We start from the raw sequence: 20,177 nt of genomic DNA, 5'->3' as shown, positions 1-20,177 counted from the left end.
GGGAAGGCATATCAGCAACAAGAAGCAATCCTCAGATGAAGATTCTTGGGACCTTGCCTCTCAGAGCTCACCCACCATAGGCCATGCAAACATGATAGGCTGGCTCCAGGAAAGTCACCTGCTAACCTAGACTCTCTTAGATGGCTCCTGACAGAGCCAACCTAGATGTCCATCAACAGATGAATGCTACATACACAAGAGATTTTGTTTCAGATGTGAGGAAAAATGAAACATTGATGCTTACAGGAGAATGGACGGAATTGAAAACACATTAAATGCAATAAGCCAAACTTTAGAAAGGCAACTATCACATAGTCTCTCTAATATGTAGAATCTGGATTTAAATTTTTATATTTCTATTTTTATTTCTCCAAAGAGAAGAGGAGAACAGCGAGAGGAGGTGGCAGAAGCTAGGCACTGAATAAAAATATCAGATGCACGAGTTCAGAAATATATATATACATTGTCCAGGGGATATAATTAAAAACAAAATATTGTGGAAAAAGGACCAAAATGTGTGTGTGTGTGTGTGTGTGTGTGTGTGTGTGTGTGTGTGTGTATTCTCTGTGTCATACTTGTAGAGGGAGGGTGTGTGTGTCATACTTATCAGGGAAAGGGTGTGTGTGTCACACTCTCAGGAGGTGTGTGTATAGGATTATGTGTGTGTGTGTGTCACACTCTCAAGAGGTGTGTGTATAGGATTATGTGTGTGTGTGTGTGTCACACTCTCAAGAGGTGTGTGTATAGGATTATGTGTGTGTGTGTGTCACACTCTCAAGAGGTGTGTGTATAGGATTATGTGTGTGTGTGTCACACTCTCAAGAGGTGTGTGTATGGGATTGTGTGTGTGTGTGTCACACTCTCAAGAGGTGTGTGTATGGGATTGTGTGTGTGTGTGTGTGTGTGTCACACTTGGTGAAGTAAGAATAAGATGAAAGTGGGTGTGTATGACAAGAGCACTCAGGCCAGAGGAGTAGAAAGGACAATAGAGAAATGAGAGAAAGCAGTAGCCTTATTCGCAGTAGGAAGGAAGAGTGGGGGAGGGGGCTGACTAGTCAGTGGCAGCAGAGACAGATTCGAGAGAACACAATCCAATTCAGATTTGGACTTGGCATGTGTAACACCCAGTTTGGGTTTGCTTTTGCTGACTCTTCTGAAGGATGGCCATAAACATGGTAAAGTGCTTGTGTGTGGTATAAACCACCAGATGGGAAGGCAAAGCGATTACAAAGATGGCAAGCGAGCGCCTAGTTAGTGCCCCATGATGTAGGCGTGTGGGACCCTTCAGATCACCTGAACACACACTGAAAGCTGAGGATTCAACACTCTCACCCTGCCTCGAGCCTGTCCTGTGAGCATCGTAGGGAGAGCCTTTTGACCCCCTAGATAAAAGATGGGGTAACTTCAGGCCAAACTGGACATCATCTCAACTCAGAAATCAGTATCCACTCAGCATGCAAACGAAAGGCCTACCAAGTAATTCATCCTGTTGTCCACTTTAACAGAGTCCACAGGCAGCCTTAGTGTGGATGAGAGAAGAACAGGGGAGCTTTCTGAGTCAACCTTCCCCTGAGCCACCTTGTGAGAAAGGTCACAGGAGAAAACGCTGTACCTGGCACCCAAATCTAATCACATTGCAGAACAGCCAATGGGACACAGACCTGCCCTCCCAGCAAAGTTTTCCCACAGTGGCCAGAAGACCATTTTAGTACCCACTCTGCCTGTGCTGACATCAGGACATCAAGTTCAAAGAAAATTAGGAGGCAAAAAATAAATAAATAAAAATAAAAATAAAAAAGACAGTGAAAAGGGCAGGAAAAAAATTAAGATTTTTAAAAGTATGACACTGATGGGATGGTTCAGTGGGTAAAGGCTCTTAACTCCAAGCTTGGCATCTTTAGCTTTGAGCCCCCAGAACTCCCCTCCCAAAAGCTGCCCTCTGATCTCCACACGCATGCCAAGGCATAAATCACCTCATACCCTCACAAACAAACAATTCCTATAATTTTTATTATAAAAAAATTGAACAATGAAAAGATTCAGCATAGGAGTGTCTGGGGTGGGGTTACAGATACATCACAGGGGTGTCTAGGGCGGGGTACAAATACATCATAGGAGTGTCGCAGGCAGGGTACAGATACATTATAAGAGTGTCTGGGACAAGGTATCATCTTATCCCATTCCTCCCATTCTTAGGCATTTCCTCCATGCCTATCTATACACACTGTGTAAAAGTTAATGTTCAAGCAATGGGAAAATATCTTCCCTAGTAGACCTAAGTTGAGAGAGCACACCCATCATTTTGCTTCCTTGGCTTAGATCTTTAATGGGTGCGAAAGGAAATTAAAGGAATTAATAATCCCAAAAGTTCTGAAGCAGGAGTCTTTCAGCCCTACTTATTGCTGAAGGTTTTCCTTACCAGATTGTCATACATTCCTTTGCATTTGACAAATGCCTTTGCTGGTGTGTGTTGTTGTTGTTGTTGTTGTTGTTGTTGTTGTTGTTGTTGTTTTCTTTTGTTTTGAGAAAGTTTCTCACTATGTGGCCTTGACTGGAACTCTCATGTAGACAAGGTGGCCTCCCACACAGAGATTTGCTTGCCTCTGCCCCCAGAGTGCTAGGATTACAAGCAAGTGCCACCTCCACAGATGTATTTTGATCACCTTATTAGGTTGGGAGTTCAATGATGAATAGCGCATTCTCCCTCCCAGAGTAAAGTCTAATGCCTCCCTTCTTACTGGCACCTGACCACCACCATCAATTTCAGCTGGGAGGTCTCTCAGCAGGCACTCTGAGGCCTTAAGCCTGCTCCAGACTCACTGAGTCAAAATCTGCCCATTTTGGACACCCAGGTGATTGTCCTGCCCACAGAAGTAAGAGAAGTGCTGACTTAACTGATGGAAATCGAATCTCCTGCTTCCTTTCTGCTATTGGTTCAGCGGTACTTAAAGATCAGGCGGCCTTCGAGCTGAGGGATGGGAGCACAGAAGCCCTTGGTGACAGATCAAAATCTGCTAAAGGAAAAAGAAAGCTTGTGAGGTAGTTGCTCATCATAAGGGGCTGCAATCCACCTCCCAGAGATGCCGGGAATCACAGGTCCCTGTCAGAAGTGTACACGGTTCCAAGAAGAGTGGGAGAAAATTGGCAAAACGTATTGAGTCAATGAGTAAAGGCAGTTGGGATCACCCCCTTACTCATTTTCACAACTGGGATTCGTTGGCCATTGCCCCAAAGAGCCTAGCCTCTCTCATTTCTCAGTGACTGTCCCCTCCTCCCACTTGTAGCTGTCCTGACTGAAGGGGCTCCAGACCCTACTACCCAGGAGACTTTTCAACACCAATAAGCACATAGAAAACTCAACAAAGTATCATTTAGGTGGTGTGGACCGTGTGGCTATTGTGTGTGCTGCTCTCCTGAGCCGTGATTCAAATGACAGCTTCAGAGAGGACCTCTTGGCAATGGAACACGGGGAGCTCAGAGCCCATGACATGTTACAAGGTCAAACCCGACTGAACAAAGATCTGAAGCAGTATTGAATAACTTATTTATTCAGCCCTGCTCTGTACAGACCTGGGAGAACGTGACATCTGTTAAGATACCTCCCCGGTGGGAAATATCCATGGTGCATGAAATGTTAGCAAATTTTTTGAAAAGAGCAAAATGTCTTGCCCGGCAGTACTAACAGTGTAGCCATACTGAAGCCTCTCTATGGTACTGCAAACTGCCCTGATAACACATAATCTTAAGTCAGAAGGGGAATGGCCACACAGGAGAGGAGAGCCTTGCCTTCTATTACCCTTTCTGTCAATGCCCTTCACAAATCTGTATGAAGAGCCAGGTCTTGCCTGGCTTTCAGGCAGAAATGGCCCACTGTGCATGCCGTGTAAACAACAGCAATAACATTTTACTATTACTCCTCAACCCAAGTGGCTTCCTGGTATGATGCAGGGACTGTTTATCTTCTGAGCCCCACTGCAACCAATATTCTGGCTATTTTCAGCCTAGTGATCTGCAGAACTATCACACGCTCCGCAGATGTCATTGCATGGTGATGTCATACACGAGGAAGAAAAAAACTACCAGGCATAGAGGTGTCTAAGCAAATCAGACACAGGCAAACATTCTCAGAAAACCTTATGAGGAGTAGCCTGCAGAGAACTGGGGCCAGGACCGAGGATAGACAAGTAGAACACCTGATATACAAAATGTGAGGCAGTCCTTACATCGACTGACATAGCCAACCTTCCAACTGTGATCCCTTACATTTGAAACGAAGGCACTGAACTCGCTTTGTCCCAGTCAGAACCTAGCTCACTGGCTTCATGCCATGATTTTCTCAATCCTTCCTAGCTCTCCATTGATTGATACCCTAGGTGAAGAGACCCACTATCCAACAAAGTCAAGAAAAAAAACCCAGATCATTTGGGAGAGAAAACGTGAGTGATCAATAGTGAGTTTACGATGAGGTATCCAGTCAAAGATTTCACTGAGTGAAAGCCACAGGCACCTCAAGAAAAGGGAGAGCCAAGACTTGTTGACCAGTGATCTGTCCCAGTCAGTACAGAGCCCATCTGTCAGATCAGGATCCTGCCTTGGGGTGTGGACCCAGAGAGTGGGGAGATGGGCACAGCTCCACAGCCACGGTGTTCTGTTTCCACAAGAAGCCTCAGGACCTTCAGAACACAGCAGCTGTTCTGTGGGTAGCTCTCTTCTCCCCCAGGTATGAGTGTCCTGCTCTAAGGGCTGATCAAAAGCCTTCCCAACACCCATTTCTCCCAGTGCAGTCCACTGAGACTCCATCTCACTCTGTGCACAGCATTAGACACTTACTTCTTCCCCGATAAGCTCATGATGGTCTCCATCCCAAAATGCCACGAACATGAAGCCAACCTGGGCAGCTTAGAGCTAAAGGAAAGGAAACAAATGGGCTGTGGCTCATGGTTGTTCACAGTGACTCCCAGAAAAGCCAGCTTCTCTATGCTGATTGGTGTCTTTGAGACCATGAAAGGCGTCTCCCTGCTCTTCTTCGAGACACACAAATACAGCCCTGAGCACTTCTGTCTGCCATTCTCTCTTCCACGTGCTGCTTTTTACCTTTTGGGGAGGAAGGGAGTTTGAAACAGGGTTACTCTGTGTAGCCCTGGCTGTCTAGAACTTGCTCTGTAGACCAGGCTGACCTCAAATCCAGAGCTCTGCCTGCCTCTGCCTCCCAAGTGCTGGGCTTAATGGTGGGTGCCACCACCACCCAGCTACATTTGTTTTATTTTATGTGTATAGTTTTTGTTCTGTTTTGAGTTTTTGTTTTTGTCTTGTTTTGGGTTTTTTGCCTGCACATGTGTCTGTATATGGCATGCATTCCTAGTGCCCATAGAGACAAGAAGAGAGGGTCCCCTCGGACTAGAGTTGCAGATGTTTGCCCTCTGCCATCTATGTGCTAGGAGTCGAACCCTGGTCCTTCTGGAAGAGCAGCCAGTGCACTAACTCCTGAGCCATCTCTCCAGCCCCAAGCACCTTCTTTTAAACACCTATTTCCATATTGTGCTTCCCACATTTCCTTTTCTGCCATCCTTGGCAGAATCCAGCTGGAAACCTCAGGCACTCATCTGTGTGAAATTAAAATAGAAAGGTTTTCCAAATGGGACATTCAAACTAGTAGAACCCTGGACCCACAAACCTAACTTCTGGGCTCTGTTCAAAGTGGCACAGCATTCAATGTTAAGGACTCCCTGCAGCACTCTATAAGACACACCATTCCTTGTGTAGTTTTAACACTGTCGAGAGACAGCGTTCCCTTCTGTGGTGTTTTTGCCAGTACAACTTATCTCACAAAATCATCATAGACAAATCATCATTATAACACGAACATATTTCGATTAACCTCTGTGTGTTCTGGGCACATTGAAATAACTAAACTGTCTTGCTGAGGCAAGGTCATTAAGATCACAATGTGTTGGAGATGCTTTCAGTGTGGCAGAAGTCAGGAAGAAAGCCCCACAGACGATAGCACAGCCTTTCAGGAGGGTGTCTAGCACTCAGAAACCAGAAGCTCATCTTGTGTTCTAAAGTACTGTGCTGCAAAACCAGGGAGCCTGTGGCCTTTTGGCCCAAGTCTACCACACCACAGATGGCTGGTCCATGGACCCAAACTCCCACACTATAGAGTATGTTTGAACCGAAGTCCAAGATGGTCATCCCACAAAGAGGGCTAAGTGAAGGTGTAGTTATGGTAACACAAGTATAATCGTCAATGTATTGGAGAAACCATCCACTCCCTGATGTGCCCTGAAGAACAAAGATTCTTAGATACAAAAAGGCCATTGTTCATATTAACAAATAAATAAAAATCTACATCAGCTGGGTGTGGAGTGAACATCCAAAGTTCTAGAGCTCTGGAAACTGAAGCAAAATGATCCTGGGTTTGAGACCAGTCTGGGCTGTACGGTGAGACTCTGTCTCCGTGAGCAACAACCTCCCAAGGCGAAAGAAATCAGATTTGCTTATACATCAGGAAATGATGAAATAGTGGAGAATGAAATGTTGAGTGTGGGGTGTAAAGGAGTGAAAATAGAGGAATATCATACAGCCATTAGAATTAAAGTAGAATGGAGTTCTACTTTATAAAGTTATACAATCATTAGCGTCTGGCACTGATTATATAGACTGTTTAATGTTTAAAATGTTAAACGGTGTCATCTGTGCTGTGGTCCCAACTTTATTAAGTGGGCATTTGCATAAGAAATACAAAGGACCTGGGAAGGGAACCGTTGGCATTTAAAGGTGACTGGATTTGTGGATGGTTCATACATACTCACTTTTTCGTACCTGTCACAATGTCATGTAAAATAAATAAAACAGCAAGAGAAGGGAAGGGGTTGAGACATTTTCTATGCCAGGCCAGATCCTGATGCTTGGGACAGATCTATCATCTTCCCACTCCTTTAAAGCAGCCACAGCTTCAACTCACACAGATATCTGCTTGTTGAGCTGACAGTGCTGTGTGTATTGGGACAGACTGCATAAAGACTTTGGATAATAAATCCACGGTGCCTTTGAACTATTTGTTGGCATGGAAAGGGTATTTAGTTGACATGAGGTACGGGTTCATGCAGCCAGAGCTGGCCTCAAACTCCCTAGGACCCTAAAGAGGACCTTGAATTTCCGACTTCCCTCTCTTCGCCTTCCACATACTAGGGTGACAGGCAGACAGGTGACAGGCAGACAGTCATCACTCCCGTGCATGCTAAGCAAACCTTCTATCAAGTCGTAGCCCCAACTGTGGTATTATTGTCCCATAACTAAAGCATGAAATTCTTGCTGACAAAAGAAATGATTTTTTTTCTCTTCCCCCAACCCTTTTTCTCTCCCCTTCCTACAGTTCTGTTAAGCCAATATTCTCTAGAATGAGCACAAAACAAGTCAAATAACAGCTAAACAAACAGCTTTGTACATCAGCACCAAGAAGGAAGACACTGGGGAGAGATCAGAGTCCAGAGATGAATACGCACAAAATCGAAACATCCACTCGTCAAAGCACCTCTGATTCTAGATCTGCAGAGACTCGAGTGGTTTTCTGGGAGGAGCTACGATCACGGACTAAACACCAGCTCGTTGGGAACTGTCATTAAGTAAGATCAGATCACATTCATGAAAATCATATTCAGGAAATAGTTTAAGAAAGAAGAATACAGCTGTGCTAGGATTAACCTGTAAAATACATATGTTCTGAGGTTTATAAGCTGTCCTTTTTAAATCAAACTGAAAACAAAACACACACAAAAAGCTTTAATCTTTCAATGCTATTAAACGAAATAAAAGGGCAGTTAGTTCTAGACTATTCCCGTCCCAGTAGCCAAGAGGCCCATGGAGTGTCACGTCTTGGGGAATGCCTCTGACCCTTCGTCCCTCATCACTACTGTCCACTCATTTCACTGTGCAATTAGTTACAGCCACGTGGTTATTAGGAGACTTAGCCCTTCAGACTTCTCAGCCACTGTGTGTTCAGTTTAATCTGTCTGTACAACTTATCACTAAGGAAATGTTCCTGCCACAACTCCATCAAACTGTGAATCACAGGAAGTACATCGAGACACCGTAGGTTCCCAAGCAGCAAGGATCTCCCTGTCATTGACAACACAGCATCAAGGAGCTCTGAACAATATAGAAAGTCTATTTTCACTTGGATGCTCTCTCATGTAATATATAGGCTGCTATCAAATAAACACTTTTTCTAATTCTCCCTAGTATATGCATAGGAATTTAATATACTTTATAAATAGATACCTAAAATATGAGTTTTCTACTTCCTCATTCTAAAAGTCTCTAGAAATCCACATTCTTTATTTCCTTTACTGACATATACTCATTTTTGCTTTGTCAAAAGAAACTCTTCCATTAAATCTACTTCTAAACGATAGTAAGTGGTACTAACAGAGTAAGTAAAAACTTAATAGCCTTAGAAGTAAATAACTATATACTTACATGTCAAAGGAACTTGATAGGGATAAGTTACCTTTTGTTTATTAATGTTGTTTTTGAAAATTCTCATACTTTTCCCCTTTTGGTTAGCTGGTACTTGGAAGTAGTTGCAACTAACCAGTTCTCTTCAAGAATCTTTTCCTCCCAGGATCCCCCAGCCCTTGCCCTCATAACACACCCTGCCTAAGTCCAACAACAGAGAAATACTTGGTATTAAAGTAGTCCATTGTCCGAGTATAAACTCAAGCCAAGGTGCATATAATGGGGGCTGGGTGTAAGCCAGCCCATGTTCTACACCTGAGCAAAAAAAAGCCACACAAATAGAATGACTGCAGCCCCAGGCTCAGGGTTGGACTAAATTAGCATTTCACCAGAGCATCCGCTGGAAGACAGCATGAGGATGGGGCTGCCCTCTCTTCTGTCCCCATAAGACCACGCTCACGATTTTAGCCTTGTTTTCTCGAATCAAGTGTTTCAAATGGCTGAAAGTACATCACAAATACACTCAAGTGCTCATGTAACTAAAACCCAGTTCACAGAGAGAGAACTCAGGCTTTCCCAGAGAAGTAAATCAAGGGGACGCTTAGCCTCTGCAAGTGTAGTTCTAGTCATCCTGGGGGCTGTTGTTGCTTTAAGTAGTAGTCATCCCGAGGCATTCAGAATACCCTCCTTACTGAATTTAATTACACACAACTTTTTAAAAATTCACCTTTTATTTCAGGGGAGGCATCTCTATATCTTCACTAAAATCAGAAGGTATTAGGTTCTTCTAATCCATGTGAATTGTGATTCTGTCTGGGTCCTACATCATTAGCAGTAATGTTTCAAAAAAAATAAAAGGTACTTCCTCTCCACGTGCAAATGCTTTTATGTTTTTGCCATGAAACCTAGGTGTAATTTAGCATATGACAGCGCTATGAAGATGGGCCATTGATGATATATCATTTGTACATAGATAACACACATGAAACCACTAAATGTTAAGTATAAGAAACATGTTTTTACCTTTAAAAAAAAGACTCTTTTTTCTCATTCTGTTCTATTATGTCCAAAAGTTGTGTGTAATTTTTTTAAGGTCCAGGAAATGTAAAGAAATTTGTTGGAATATCTGAATTTCTGTAAAAAAAAAATAAAAATAAAATTTTGTTACATAAAAAAATTATATTTGGTGGTGTGGTATACATTCATTTTCCTTCACACACACCCTGCCACCACCCCCCCCCCCCCCAGGGTTACTTATTTCTCTCCGTGCTATGATTAAATACTTGGCAAACAGTAACTCAAGGGAGAAAGGTTTTATTTTGGCTTAGAGTTTAAGAAGGACACAGTTACTCATGGGAAGAATGCCATGGCTGCTGCTGGATATATTGTATCCAGTTGAGAGGCAGAGCACAGAAAGGAAGTGGAGCTACAATGCAGAAACCCATAGCCTGGCCTCACCCCACACGTCCTCTAGCAAATCTGCACCTCCTAAAGGTGCCACAAACTTCCAAACAGTGGCAACAGCTGGGGAAGAGCGTTTGAACACATGAGCCTCCAAGGAACATTTCAAATGCAACCCAGCACACCAGGGTGAGTTACTGGTTTGACAGAAAGAACTGCCTTCAGAAATTCTCCTTGCATCTCATGATGCTGCAAGTGATAGGCACCAATTAAATATGCAGGACCCTCATGCATGGGACACGATCATCTCCAAGGCCTCCCTCTTCTACCCAAATACAGGCATACCCCCTCTGGGTCAGCTAGGTTAGTAGCTGAGCTGCTCCTAACACTTCTGCAGCACTCCACTCAAGGCACATATTAACTAGTTGAGTTTCAATCCCAGATGTTTGCTTATTAGACTGTCCTGTAAAACTCTGAACCTTGGGGGTGTTTTTCATCTACAAGATGGATATAAATGATATTAGTATTATTGTGACAATGTAAAATGATTCATAATGTTGCATTTGACAAGCAGGAGATTATCAACCTATGTCCATTCCCTCTCTTCTTATTATATAGGACACTCGTGGGGTGGGGCAGGGGGAGTGGAGAGATATCTCCATGTAGACAAAACATCCAAACACATAAATGCATCTTCAAAATGCATCTTCAAAAAAACAGGAAGAAGGAAGGAAGGAAGGAAGGAAGGAAGGAAGGAAGGAAGGAAGGAAGGAAAGAAAGAAAGAAAGGAAGAAAGAAAGAAAGAGAGAGAGAGAGAAAGAGAGAGAAGGAAAGAAAGAAAGAAAGAAAGAAAGAAAGAAAGAAAGAAAGAAAGAAAGAAGAAAAGAAAGTCAGGTGTGGTGACATACGTTTTTGAGGAGGGCACAAGGTAGGCATGTCTCTATGAGTTTGAGGGCAGTGTGTCTCCATAGGGAGTTCAGGCTAACCAGAGCTGTATAGTGAGGCCCATGCAGAAGCCTGGCATAAAAGGAGATTAATGAGATCAGCTAGGCTGGGACAATAACAGGAAAACATGGAACAACGGAGCCCTGAAGATCCCGGGTCCTGTCTATCTAAAGGGGATAAATAACCAATACTCAACAATCATATGTGCCAAGAGTTATTCTAAGCACAAGAGTGATTCACCTCCCTCCCCCTAGACAAAGCCCCTGCTTTCTGGTAGAATTTAGAGAATTAATGAAAAGGTTGTCTCAAAAGAAATGCCTTGAAAGAATCAAAACAGGGTAGCATGATAGACTGATATGGGCTTAGGAAGGTGAGCTGCATTTAGCGTGAGAGCCCTGCAGTGAGAACTGAGAACTGGGTGGCGCTGAACAAAGAGAAAGAATGTCAGGCTGAACCTATGGTCTAATGGCTCTCAGCTAGGATTAAACTCAGCACGCTGCAGCTACCGCTAGGTGGCAATAGAGACCTATGTAAACTGAGTAGGAATGAACTCTGCAGCTTTGAAGTCTAGGAGAGTCCGTGCTATATTTTTAAATGTGAGTGAAAGCTATTGGAGGATCTTAAATGGGAGAACAATGCAAGCTATTCTACATTTCTCTTAAAGATTATCCTTGGTTCTACTTCTAGCAATATGAAGTAGAAATTCTAAATCCTTCCTTTCACGGGGGACGTAGCTCAGTAAGCACTTGCTCTGGGTTCCTTTGGTGTAGGCCTGGAACTCAAGCACACGGTTAGTAAACGTAGGATAATCAGAAGTCATTCGGCCAAACAGGGAGTCTGAGGCCAGCCTGAGCTACAAAAGGCCCTAGCTTGAAGAGAAAAGAAAAGGAAAAAGGAAAAAGAAGAAAGAAAGGAAGAAAGAAAGAGAGGAAGGAAGGGAGGGAGGGAGGGAGGGAGGGAGGGAGGGAGGGAGGGAGGGAGGGAGGGAGGGAGGGAGGGAGGGAGGGAGGGAGGGAGGGAGGGAGGGAGATGTCAGGGCAATAAGATAACACAGCAGATAAAGGCATTGCTGCCAAGCCTAAGTATCTAAATTCAGACACACATACACACACACACACGCGCGCGCGCGCGCGCGCGCACACACACACATGCACGCACGCACGCGCACACACGCACGCATGCACGCAGGCACACACACGCACGCGCACACACACACACACCCCAAATTTTTAAAAAGCCCTTCCTTATAAGATGCCACTAATCTTGAATAAATTACCATGAGATTATTTTTAATACGTGGCTTAGCCTGCAAGGAAGTAAGAACACTGAAGACAAAGAGAGACAGGAAAAAGGCAGCTGAAACCCAAATGTGACTATGACAAGTGCAAAAGCCAAAGATAAATCTACCCAACAGAACAGGGAATGGAAGGTGAGCGTTGGACCACTGGGAGAGGAGAGCTAACCCAGAGTTCCCAGTGTGAGCCAGGAAGCTTAAAGATAATACAGCCTTAGGGGGCGACCCGGAAAACTCTCCAAGCCTGAAAGTGGGTTGACGCACTCGCGGTTTCGTGGCTGAATGGACTATTACAGAAGGTGTGCTACTACCAGAATGCCTTGAAGGGAAGATCTTGTTCCGGGAAGCATCTTCTCTGAGTCCCCCGGCTCTCAGCCTTCTGAGGTAAGCAGGTTACCCCCACCTTGGTCCCTGCCGTGAGCCTTTCTTTCCACGGCCTGCAAACAACGGAGCCCAGCTGAGTATAGTCTAAGTCCCCTGAAACCACAGCCCAGAACGAGCCTTTGAGTTGTTTATATTAGGTATTTGTCACCGTGATAAAACATACTGAACATGGAACGTAATTTCATCAATTAGCCTCAGCAAGATACGCACTCATGACTTTAAAATACTAAATGCACCAATAGATCATAAGAAATAATTGGTAGAAATAACCAATAACAGGTGCACTGCCCCACGAGTTTTAGAAGACAGGATTGCTGGACACTGACTATAAAGCAGCCACACTTTACGCACTAAGAAAATAAAAATGGCATCTGGAAGGTTCCGATAATGCACACAACACAGGTACCTCTTGTACATAAAGCTGTACACATACCCCACCCAAAACAATGGATAGATTTCTCCTCCCCTAACAGCCATTAGTAACTCCTGTTTTGTGGTCATTTTCCGTTCCAACATAGTACAGAACAAATCCAGGTATGGGAGGCAGGGGGAAACTTTGAGGAAACCGGTTTTGGGCACATGTATAAAAATATCAGCTGTGTCCTTTGAATGAATCCTTAGGGGAAACCCCCTATTTACCATGCTGTGCCTATGCATTGATTGAGCATGCTTATGATTAAAACCAGCTACATCATGGGAAGGGACATAAGCAGGGAGCAAAGGCCTGCCAATCATAACAGAGACCTACTCCTGACAACCCCCTTATTAGGCAAGCTTCTCTTTGTCTTCATTAGCAATCAAAATATGAATTGCATGTATAAAAATAATAGTATCTGTTTTGTTGGTGTATTAGGATTCCCTAGAGTCACAGAACTCATGGATAGTCTCTACATAGGAAGGGAATTTGTTATGATGACTTGCAGTCTACAGTTCAGATCCCCAACAGTGGTCAGCTGTGAATGGGAAGTCCAAGGATCTTGCTCAGTCCCGCAAGGCTAGTTGTTTCAGCTGGTTTTCTGTAGATGTAGATTCCAACTGATGTGCTGGCAAGTAAGTGCAAGCAGGCAAAGAAGAACGAATCTTCCTTCTTCCAATGTCCTTATGCAGGCCTCCAGAGAAGGTGTGTCCCAGATTAAAAGTGTGTGCCACCACACTTATTTTGTCCCAGACTGACCTTGAACTCAGAAATCTCCTTGCCTTAGTCTCCTGGGATTCACGGTCACTTCCTCAAGATCTCCATGCCAAGATCCCAGTGAGAAACTGTATCTCTCAGCCTCAAGATCTGAATCACTACACAATTCTGGATTGCAGTTCATTCCAGATATAGTCAAGTTGACAACCAGGAATAGCCATTGTGATAAGTATAAACTTAAAGTCTAACAACACCAAGCACTGGTGGGATCATTGAACATTTGAAGCTGGGGAGATGGCTCAGTGGGTAAAAGGGCTGGTGGTACCCAGCCTGAGCCTGAGTTCACCTCGCCAGAACCCACAGAAAAGCCAGACACACTAGCCCAGACCTGTAATCCCAACTCTCCAGGAGTAAGATTGGAGGCAGAGACAGAAGAGCCCCTAGAATCTCCTAAACCAGTTAATCTGGAGGACACAGACTATCCTATGATCTCCACAAGCATGCAATGGAATGCACATACCCATACACATACGTACACATATCATGTATGTGCAAATTATGTAAAAATAAATGAATGAATTTTTTAAATCCCCAGAATCCATGTTTAAAAAAAAAAAAAGACACTACCACAAAACCTCCAACCTACAGTTTATCCTGCCTGCAGGATGTGCTGGGGCAGGAGCCCATTAGAATCATCATCAGGGAGACCAGCCACAACTGATGGGAACAGATGCACAGTCCCACAGCCAAATATTAGGCAGAGCTTGGGAGTCCTGCAGGAAAGTGGGAGGAAGAATTGTAGGAGCCAGAGAGGTCAAGAACACAACAAAGTCATGGCCCACAGAGTCAACTGACATTGACTCAGTGGGCTCACAGAGATCAGGAAGCCTGTATAGGTCTGACCTAGGTCCTCTGGATGTGGTATTCTTGTGAGATTCTGATCTAACAGTAAGAGTGGAGGCCACCATGATGCTTTTGCCTGCCTTTGGGACCCTTTTCCTTTTACTGGGTTACCTCATCCTACTTTGATGTAAGAATATGTGTCTGGTCTTATTGTGGCTTGTTATGCCATATTTGGTTGACGTCCCTGGAAGGCCTTCTCTTTTTTGAAGGGATATGGGGGAAGAGGGGAGGGAGGGAGAGAGACTAGAGGGAAGAGAGGAAAGAAAATTATAGTCGGGGTATAATATATGAGAGAAAAATGCATAATACGTACATACATACATAATACAAACATATACAGATATACAAACAGGAACAACTCCACATAGCTGTGACCCCAGTTCTGTGAATACAGGAAGACCACTGGGGTTTACTGCCCATGAGCCTAACTCCAGTAGGTATTAGCCTTTCGAGCAGACCTCTGCAGATCTACAAAGACGTACTGTCTTGTAATTCTATATAGACAAATAGGTGACTTCTTAATTCTTAATGATGATCATAAAAGAATTCCTAAAATTGTATCGGTGTTTATTAAGCTCTTTTATAGTGGGGTTGCTATTAGATCCTTTTTGTTAGTCAAACCTGCAATGAGAACTCTATCAGTCTCCCACGTGTCACCAGTTAATTGCTTCTAGATAGTAACCAGACTTTCTCCTATTCAAAACACATTCCAAGAGGTTGTAAAACAACTAACCAAAGGTCATAAAAAGAGAATTAATGATTTATTATAGGTGCTAGAACAGAAGATAAAATAATGACTGGGTTTATCTATACAAAACTTCACTAATAACTTAGTTATAATTTTTAACTCTCGAAGAACCTTGGAGCTTGGATAGGTGATGAATGTTTAGCCAGATAATTACTCCTAAAGGGTATGTATGTAAACATTCTGTTGTAAACTTCTATTTCAATTTGTGATTTGATTTTATGTGTGAACTTGTGATGAACTTTTTTTTTTCTTTTTTTCGGAGCTGGGGACCGAACCCAGGACCTTGCACTTCCTAGGTAAGCGCTCTACCACTGAGCTAAATCCCCAGCCTGTGATGAACTTTTTAACATGTGATCATATATTCTGAAAGATGTCTAAGTGCTGAGGACAAAGAGAAGAGACAGAACTGGGTTGAGGAGAACTTTTTAGACAGAACTGAACTCAAGAAGAACTCAGAAGCATAGGCATAGCATTGGGAGGAAAGGCATTGAGCGTAAGAGCATTATTATGACATCAGAGCAGGAGGGGAGAGCAAGGTTAGGAGAATGCAGCATAGAATAACTTAGAGACTATAGGTAACATTAAAAAAAACTGAGAGCGCCAAGTGCAGAATGCAGAGGGAAAGAGGAAAAAAGAAGCTGCAGAGAGCAGAAGAAGCAGGCAGGCTTCTTACCATGGGACAGAATAGGCCCTTTCTTAATAACAAGGCAGACTTAGTCTTATTAAAAGGAGCAAAGTTTTTTCTTACAAACTTGGATTTAATTCACTTAGCAGTAAAAAGATAGAAGCTTTTTCTTTCTCTATGCAATAAAGATTGGAGCTCATGTTTTATCCAGAATGAGTGAATTCTTTCTGCACTGATATTTTGGTCTTTGGATGTGTACGTATGTAATTGTGAGAATTTATGTGTGCATGCGTGTGGTGTGTGTGTGTGTGTGTAACTGTGAGAATGTATACAAGCTGATCCCAACTGGTGTGAATAGAAATGTATAAATATGCATTGAAAACCTGTATATGAATTTATGTATTTATGCATATTTGCTTATGTAAAAGTTTTTTCCTTCTGTGAGTGTGATTCTCTTCTCCTGTTTCAACAGAAGTTTATTGCTCCAAACTTCCCTCTAGTCCAACAAAAGAGACATATGGACAAAAGGCTCTAGTAATTACTCCTTTACTTAATCTCCTGCTGTTTTAGGATGAGGTGCTAAGTGCCAGAGACTGCAGTTTCTGGCCTCAGAGGAACACAGAACGCAGGTCAGCTACAGTAGCATAGCAACTTAGATAAGCAAATTTATTATTATTATTATATTATAATCATTATTATTATACAGCAGTTCTAAATATCTTATAAGACAAAGTCTTAAACCCCTGTATTTTGTAAGACAAAGTCTTACCCTCTGCTGATGCTCTTCCCCCTCAGCTGCCTCAAGACAATCTGAGAAGAAAGAAGACCCTGCCAGGGCTCCTCCCCATCCTCCACAACCCTGACTCAAAGCAATAAGGAACAGAGTGACAACTACTATCCTTCTCTAGCCTCTGCATGTACACATAGACCTACACACACACACACACACACACACACACCACATACAAATAAACCACAAATATGCACACACCCAGCACACAAAAGTAAATAAGTAAAAACAAATTGAACATTTTCGTACATTAAATTTTTTGTTCTCTGTAGGTATAGATACTGGGAAAGTTCTTACAAATAAACACCAAAAAAAAAAAAAAAAACCTGTGGAAAAGAACAAAAGGAAGGAACAGACAGTCCAAATGTTTATCAACAAGGCATAGATTTATGTAATTAATTCATTCACACTGTCATAAGTATGGAAATGAGTAAACCTCAGTTACCAACATCAACAAAACTGATTATATTAGGTTGGTTTAAAGAATAGTCATTTTTAGAAAGTAAAATGGGTTACAGTCAGAGAAACCTACAGACTGCTCAGTACTCACAGGAGGGTTGCCATGAGCTTAAGATAACCTAGTGAGACTAGGCCAGCCTAGACTGCAAACTGAAGTCTTGTGTCAAAAAAAAAAAATAAAAAATAAAAAAAAAGAGTCCTGAAAGCAAAGCAGAAACAGAAGAGATCATTGGGAGATTACTGGTGATAAAATCTGTCTCCATGTAATTGAAACAAAAATAAAACCAATAAATTAAGGAAACTGGTGGAGACTAGACAGGTGGTTCAGCAGTAAATAACCTCTGCAGAGGGCTTGCATTCAGTTGTCAGTATTCCATGATCAGTCTACAGCTACCTGGGACACTAGTTCCAGGGGATAACATATTCTTCTGGCCTCCACAGGCTCATGTATACATGTGATATACATACATATTCTCAGGTGGGTGCACATACATACATATAAAATAAATCAGTTTTTAAATTTTTATTTATTTTTATTTTACATGTGCAGATGATTTACCTGCATACATGTATGTGCACCACATGTATGCCTGGTACCCCTGGAAGCCAAAAGAGGGGATCCCCTGGAACTAGATTTGCAGATAGTTGTGATCCCCCATGTGGGTGCTGGGAATCAAACCCCAGTCATCTGGAAGAGCAGCCAGTGCTCTTACTTGCTGACCCATCGCTTCAATTCCAAATACATCTTTTTTGAAAAATAGCAAGATAGATTGACAACTTTTACAATAAATCAATTGTCTCTGTTTGAATCTGAGAGATATAGTCTGCTGCCTTTCTAGTTCTCACTGTCTGCTATGACCACGATTGTGATCATGGCTGTGACCATGGCTGTTATCATGACTGTGACCATGGCTATGAACATGGCCGTGACTGAAAGAACCAGAGTTGGGGTCAATCTAAATGGAAAATTCCACCAGAAACTTCCAAGCACTAAGAACCCTCCCTTCCAGGAAGGGTAGAGCCAGCTTAGTTCCTGGAAAAACTACAAGCCAACTGTCAGACAAAGTCGCCTGTGACTCCCAACCAACCCTTTTCGGAAAGTCCCAAACAGTCCACTGACCACAAATCAGTTTGAAAGTCACCTCACTCCACCAATAGTACCTTACCCAGTTACTGTTGCTTGAATTCTGCCCTTATCAAATGTATACAATTCCCTGTTAGAGTCTGCTCAGGGCTGTCCCTCTTGAAGCAGGGTGGCCCCAACACATTGGCACAATAAAACTCCTCTTGTTTTTGCATTGACTGCCACCTCTGTGAGTCTCATTCAAGGGATCCTGGTGAGGTCCACCTAGAACCCCACATTTGGTGTGTTTGCTGGGAAGATCACCTCTTATGGGGGACCCACAGGAGGATGATGAATCAGGGGAACAGCTAGAACAGGTTCTATGGTTGTCTATCTCCTCTATTTTGCTTTTGTGTTTGTGTGCTGGTTTTGCTTTTGGTTTGTGCTTACAAGCATCAGGAAGGCTGAGAGAGCCACAGTAATTGGGATGGTCATTTGCAGCAGGCAGATGTGCCTCAACGGCATGACTAAGGGAGGCTGGGGGACGCTCTAATCACTCTGGAGGGCATCAGGAACACTCTGCTCCTGTTTGGTCTTGTAGACTTCGGACTGGTTTTAGCCAGCCAAGTTACCAGGTAACTTGTGGACAGGGTGAGTGGTCTGTGTACTAATTGTTCTTTCTTATTTTCTTGGACTTGGAACACCACCCCTCTCCCACCCCTCTGGGTCTGGTCCTAGAGCATTAAGATGAAGTCCAGGGGGGCTGGGGATTTAGCTCAGTGGTAGAGCGCTTACCTAGGAAGCACAAAGCCCTGGGTTCGGTCTCCAGCTCCGAAAAAAAGAACCAAAAAAAAAAAAAAAGATGAAGTCCAGGGACATGTCCATAACTTGTCAGTAGACATAAAGAAAAAAGGAGGCTTCAAGATGGCTACTCCCATGCATCGGCTTATAGCTCAGTGGCAAGCTGAAGCCAATAAGCAACACGTAAGATGTCAGAAATGCTTGGAATTTGGACATTGGACTTATGAATGCAAAGGGAAAGAAAGTACCTACACAGGTCTTCGAGAACAGCAGAGCTGAAGAAAGCTTTAAAAGAAAAAGAAAATAGATTATTGCAGCAAAGCGATGGAGAGAAAGACCACGAAGAGAAGGCCTAAGAGTGTCACGAGTTCCAGTACCTCTAGCAGTGACAGTTCAGCCAGTGAGTCTTAATCAGAGAGCGAGACATCTGCCTCATCCTCTTCAGAGGACAGTGACTCAGATGGACGCCTCTCTAGCTCCTCCTCCTCAGCCTATTCCTCCTCCTCATCCTCCTCATCCTCGTCCTCAGACTCAGACTCAGACTCAGACTCAGACTCAGACTCAGACTCCAGCTCCTCCAGCAGTAACAGCAGCAGTTCTGAGAGCAGCTCTGATGACAAGCCACCAAAGAAGAGGAAAAAGAAATAGAGCTCTCTCTCCTCTGGACCAATGGATGGAAAGGATTTGTGACTCCCAGGGAGTGAAGACATGCTCAAGCAAGCAAGTTAGCTGGTCAGACTTGTTAAAGTCCAGAACTTTCTAAGTATTCACCATTGTGTAGGATATTAAATAAAGATGTTATATATATAAAAAGATGTTTATTTTAGGAAAGAATATTGTGTTTTTGCTGTTGCTTTTCTTTTTGTAAAGACTGGGTCTCATTTTGTAGGTGTGGCTGGCCTTGAACTTGATCTGTAGCACAGGCTGACCTTGATTTCAGAGAGATCTACCTGTCTGCTTCTCTAATGTTGGGACTACAGATACGTGCCACCATGCTCAGCTTTTGGTGTTGACATTTTTTAAAAAAAAAAAAATTTGAACTCTATCTGTAGTACATAATCAAAGCTGAAAACCAGGAAATGTATTTCAGTGATGGACAAAAGTCATTTTTCTCCCGCCTATGAAATGAATGTTTCATGTGGTATATGTTAAGGTGTGTATGGGACGGTCTTTGA

The 20,177-nt window shown here is 43.1% G+C and overlaps 1 protein-coding gene and 1 pseudogene across 4 annotated transcripts in view; both read left to right on the top strand.

Annotated features, from left to right (window-relative positions):
- Lhfpl3 (LHFPL tetraspan subfamily member 3) overlaps window positions 1-9,637 on the top strand; it is a 540,637-nt gene extending 531,000 nt beyond the window's left edge. For 2 of the 3 annotated variants that reach the window (XM_087655492.1, XM_087655491.1), the window contains exon 4: window positions 7,376-9,637. Coding sequence is in view for 1 of the 3 variants with exons in the window: in NM_001401282.1 (NP_001388211.1) it covers window positions 7,376-7,404 (29 nt within the window). In the remaining 2 variants the exon portion in view is untranslated. 3 annotated transcript variants of the gene reach the window in all.
- A 9,488-nt stretch (window positions 9,638-19,125) lies between these two features.
- LOC147994687 (uncharacterized) lies at window positions 19,126-19,787 on the top strand (annotated as a pseudogene). Its single transcript, XR_015687190.1, has one exon. The product of XR_015687190.1 is annotated as an uncharacterized LOC147994687, transcript variant X2 (transcript).
- The last annotated feature ends 390 nt before the right edge of the window (window positions 19,788-20,177 follow it).

Source organism: Rattus norvegicus, chromosome 4 (genome assembly GCF_021556685.1).
Source record: "Rattus norvegicus strain SHRSP/BbbUtx chromosome 4, alternate assembly SHRSP_T2T, whole genome shotgun sequence".
In the NCBI taxonomy this organism is placed as follows: Eukaryota; Metazoa; Chordata; class Mammalia; order Rodentia; family Muridae; genus Rattus; species Rattus norvegicus.
This window is presented reverse-complemented; position numbering and strand designations above follow the sequence as displayed.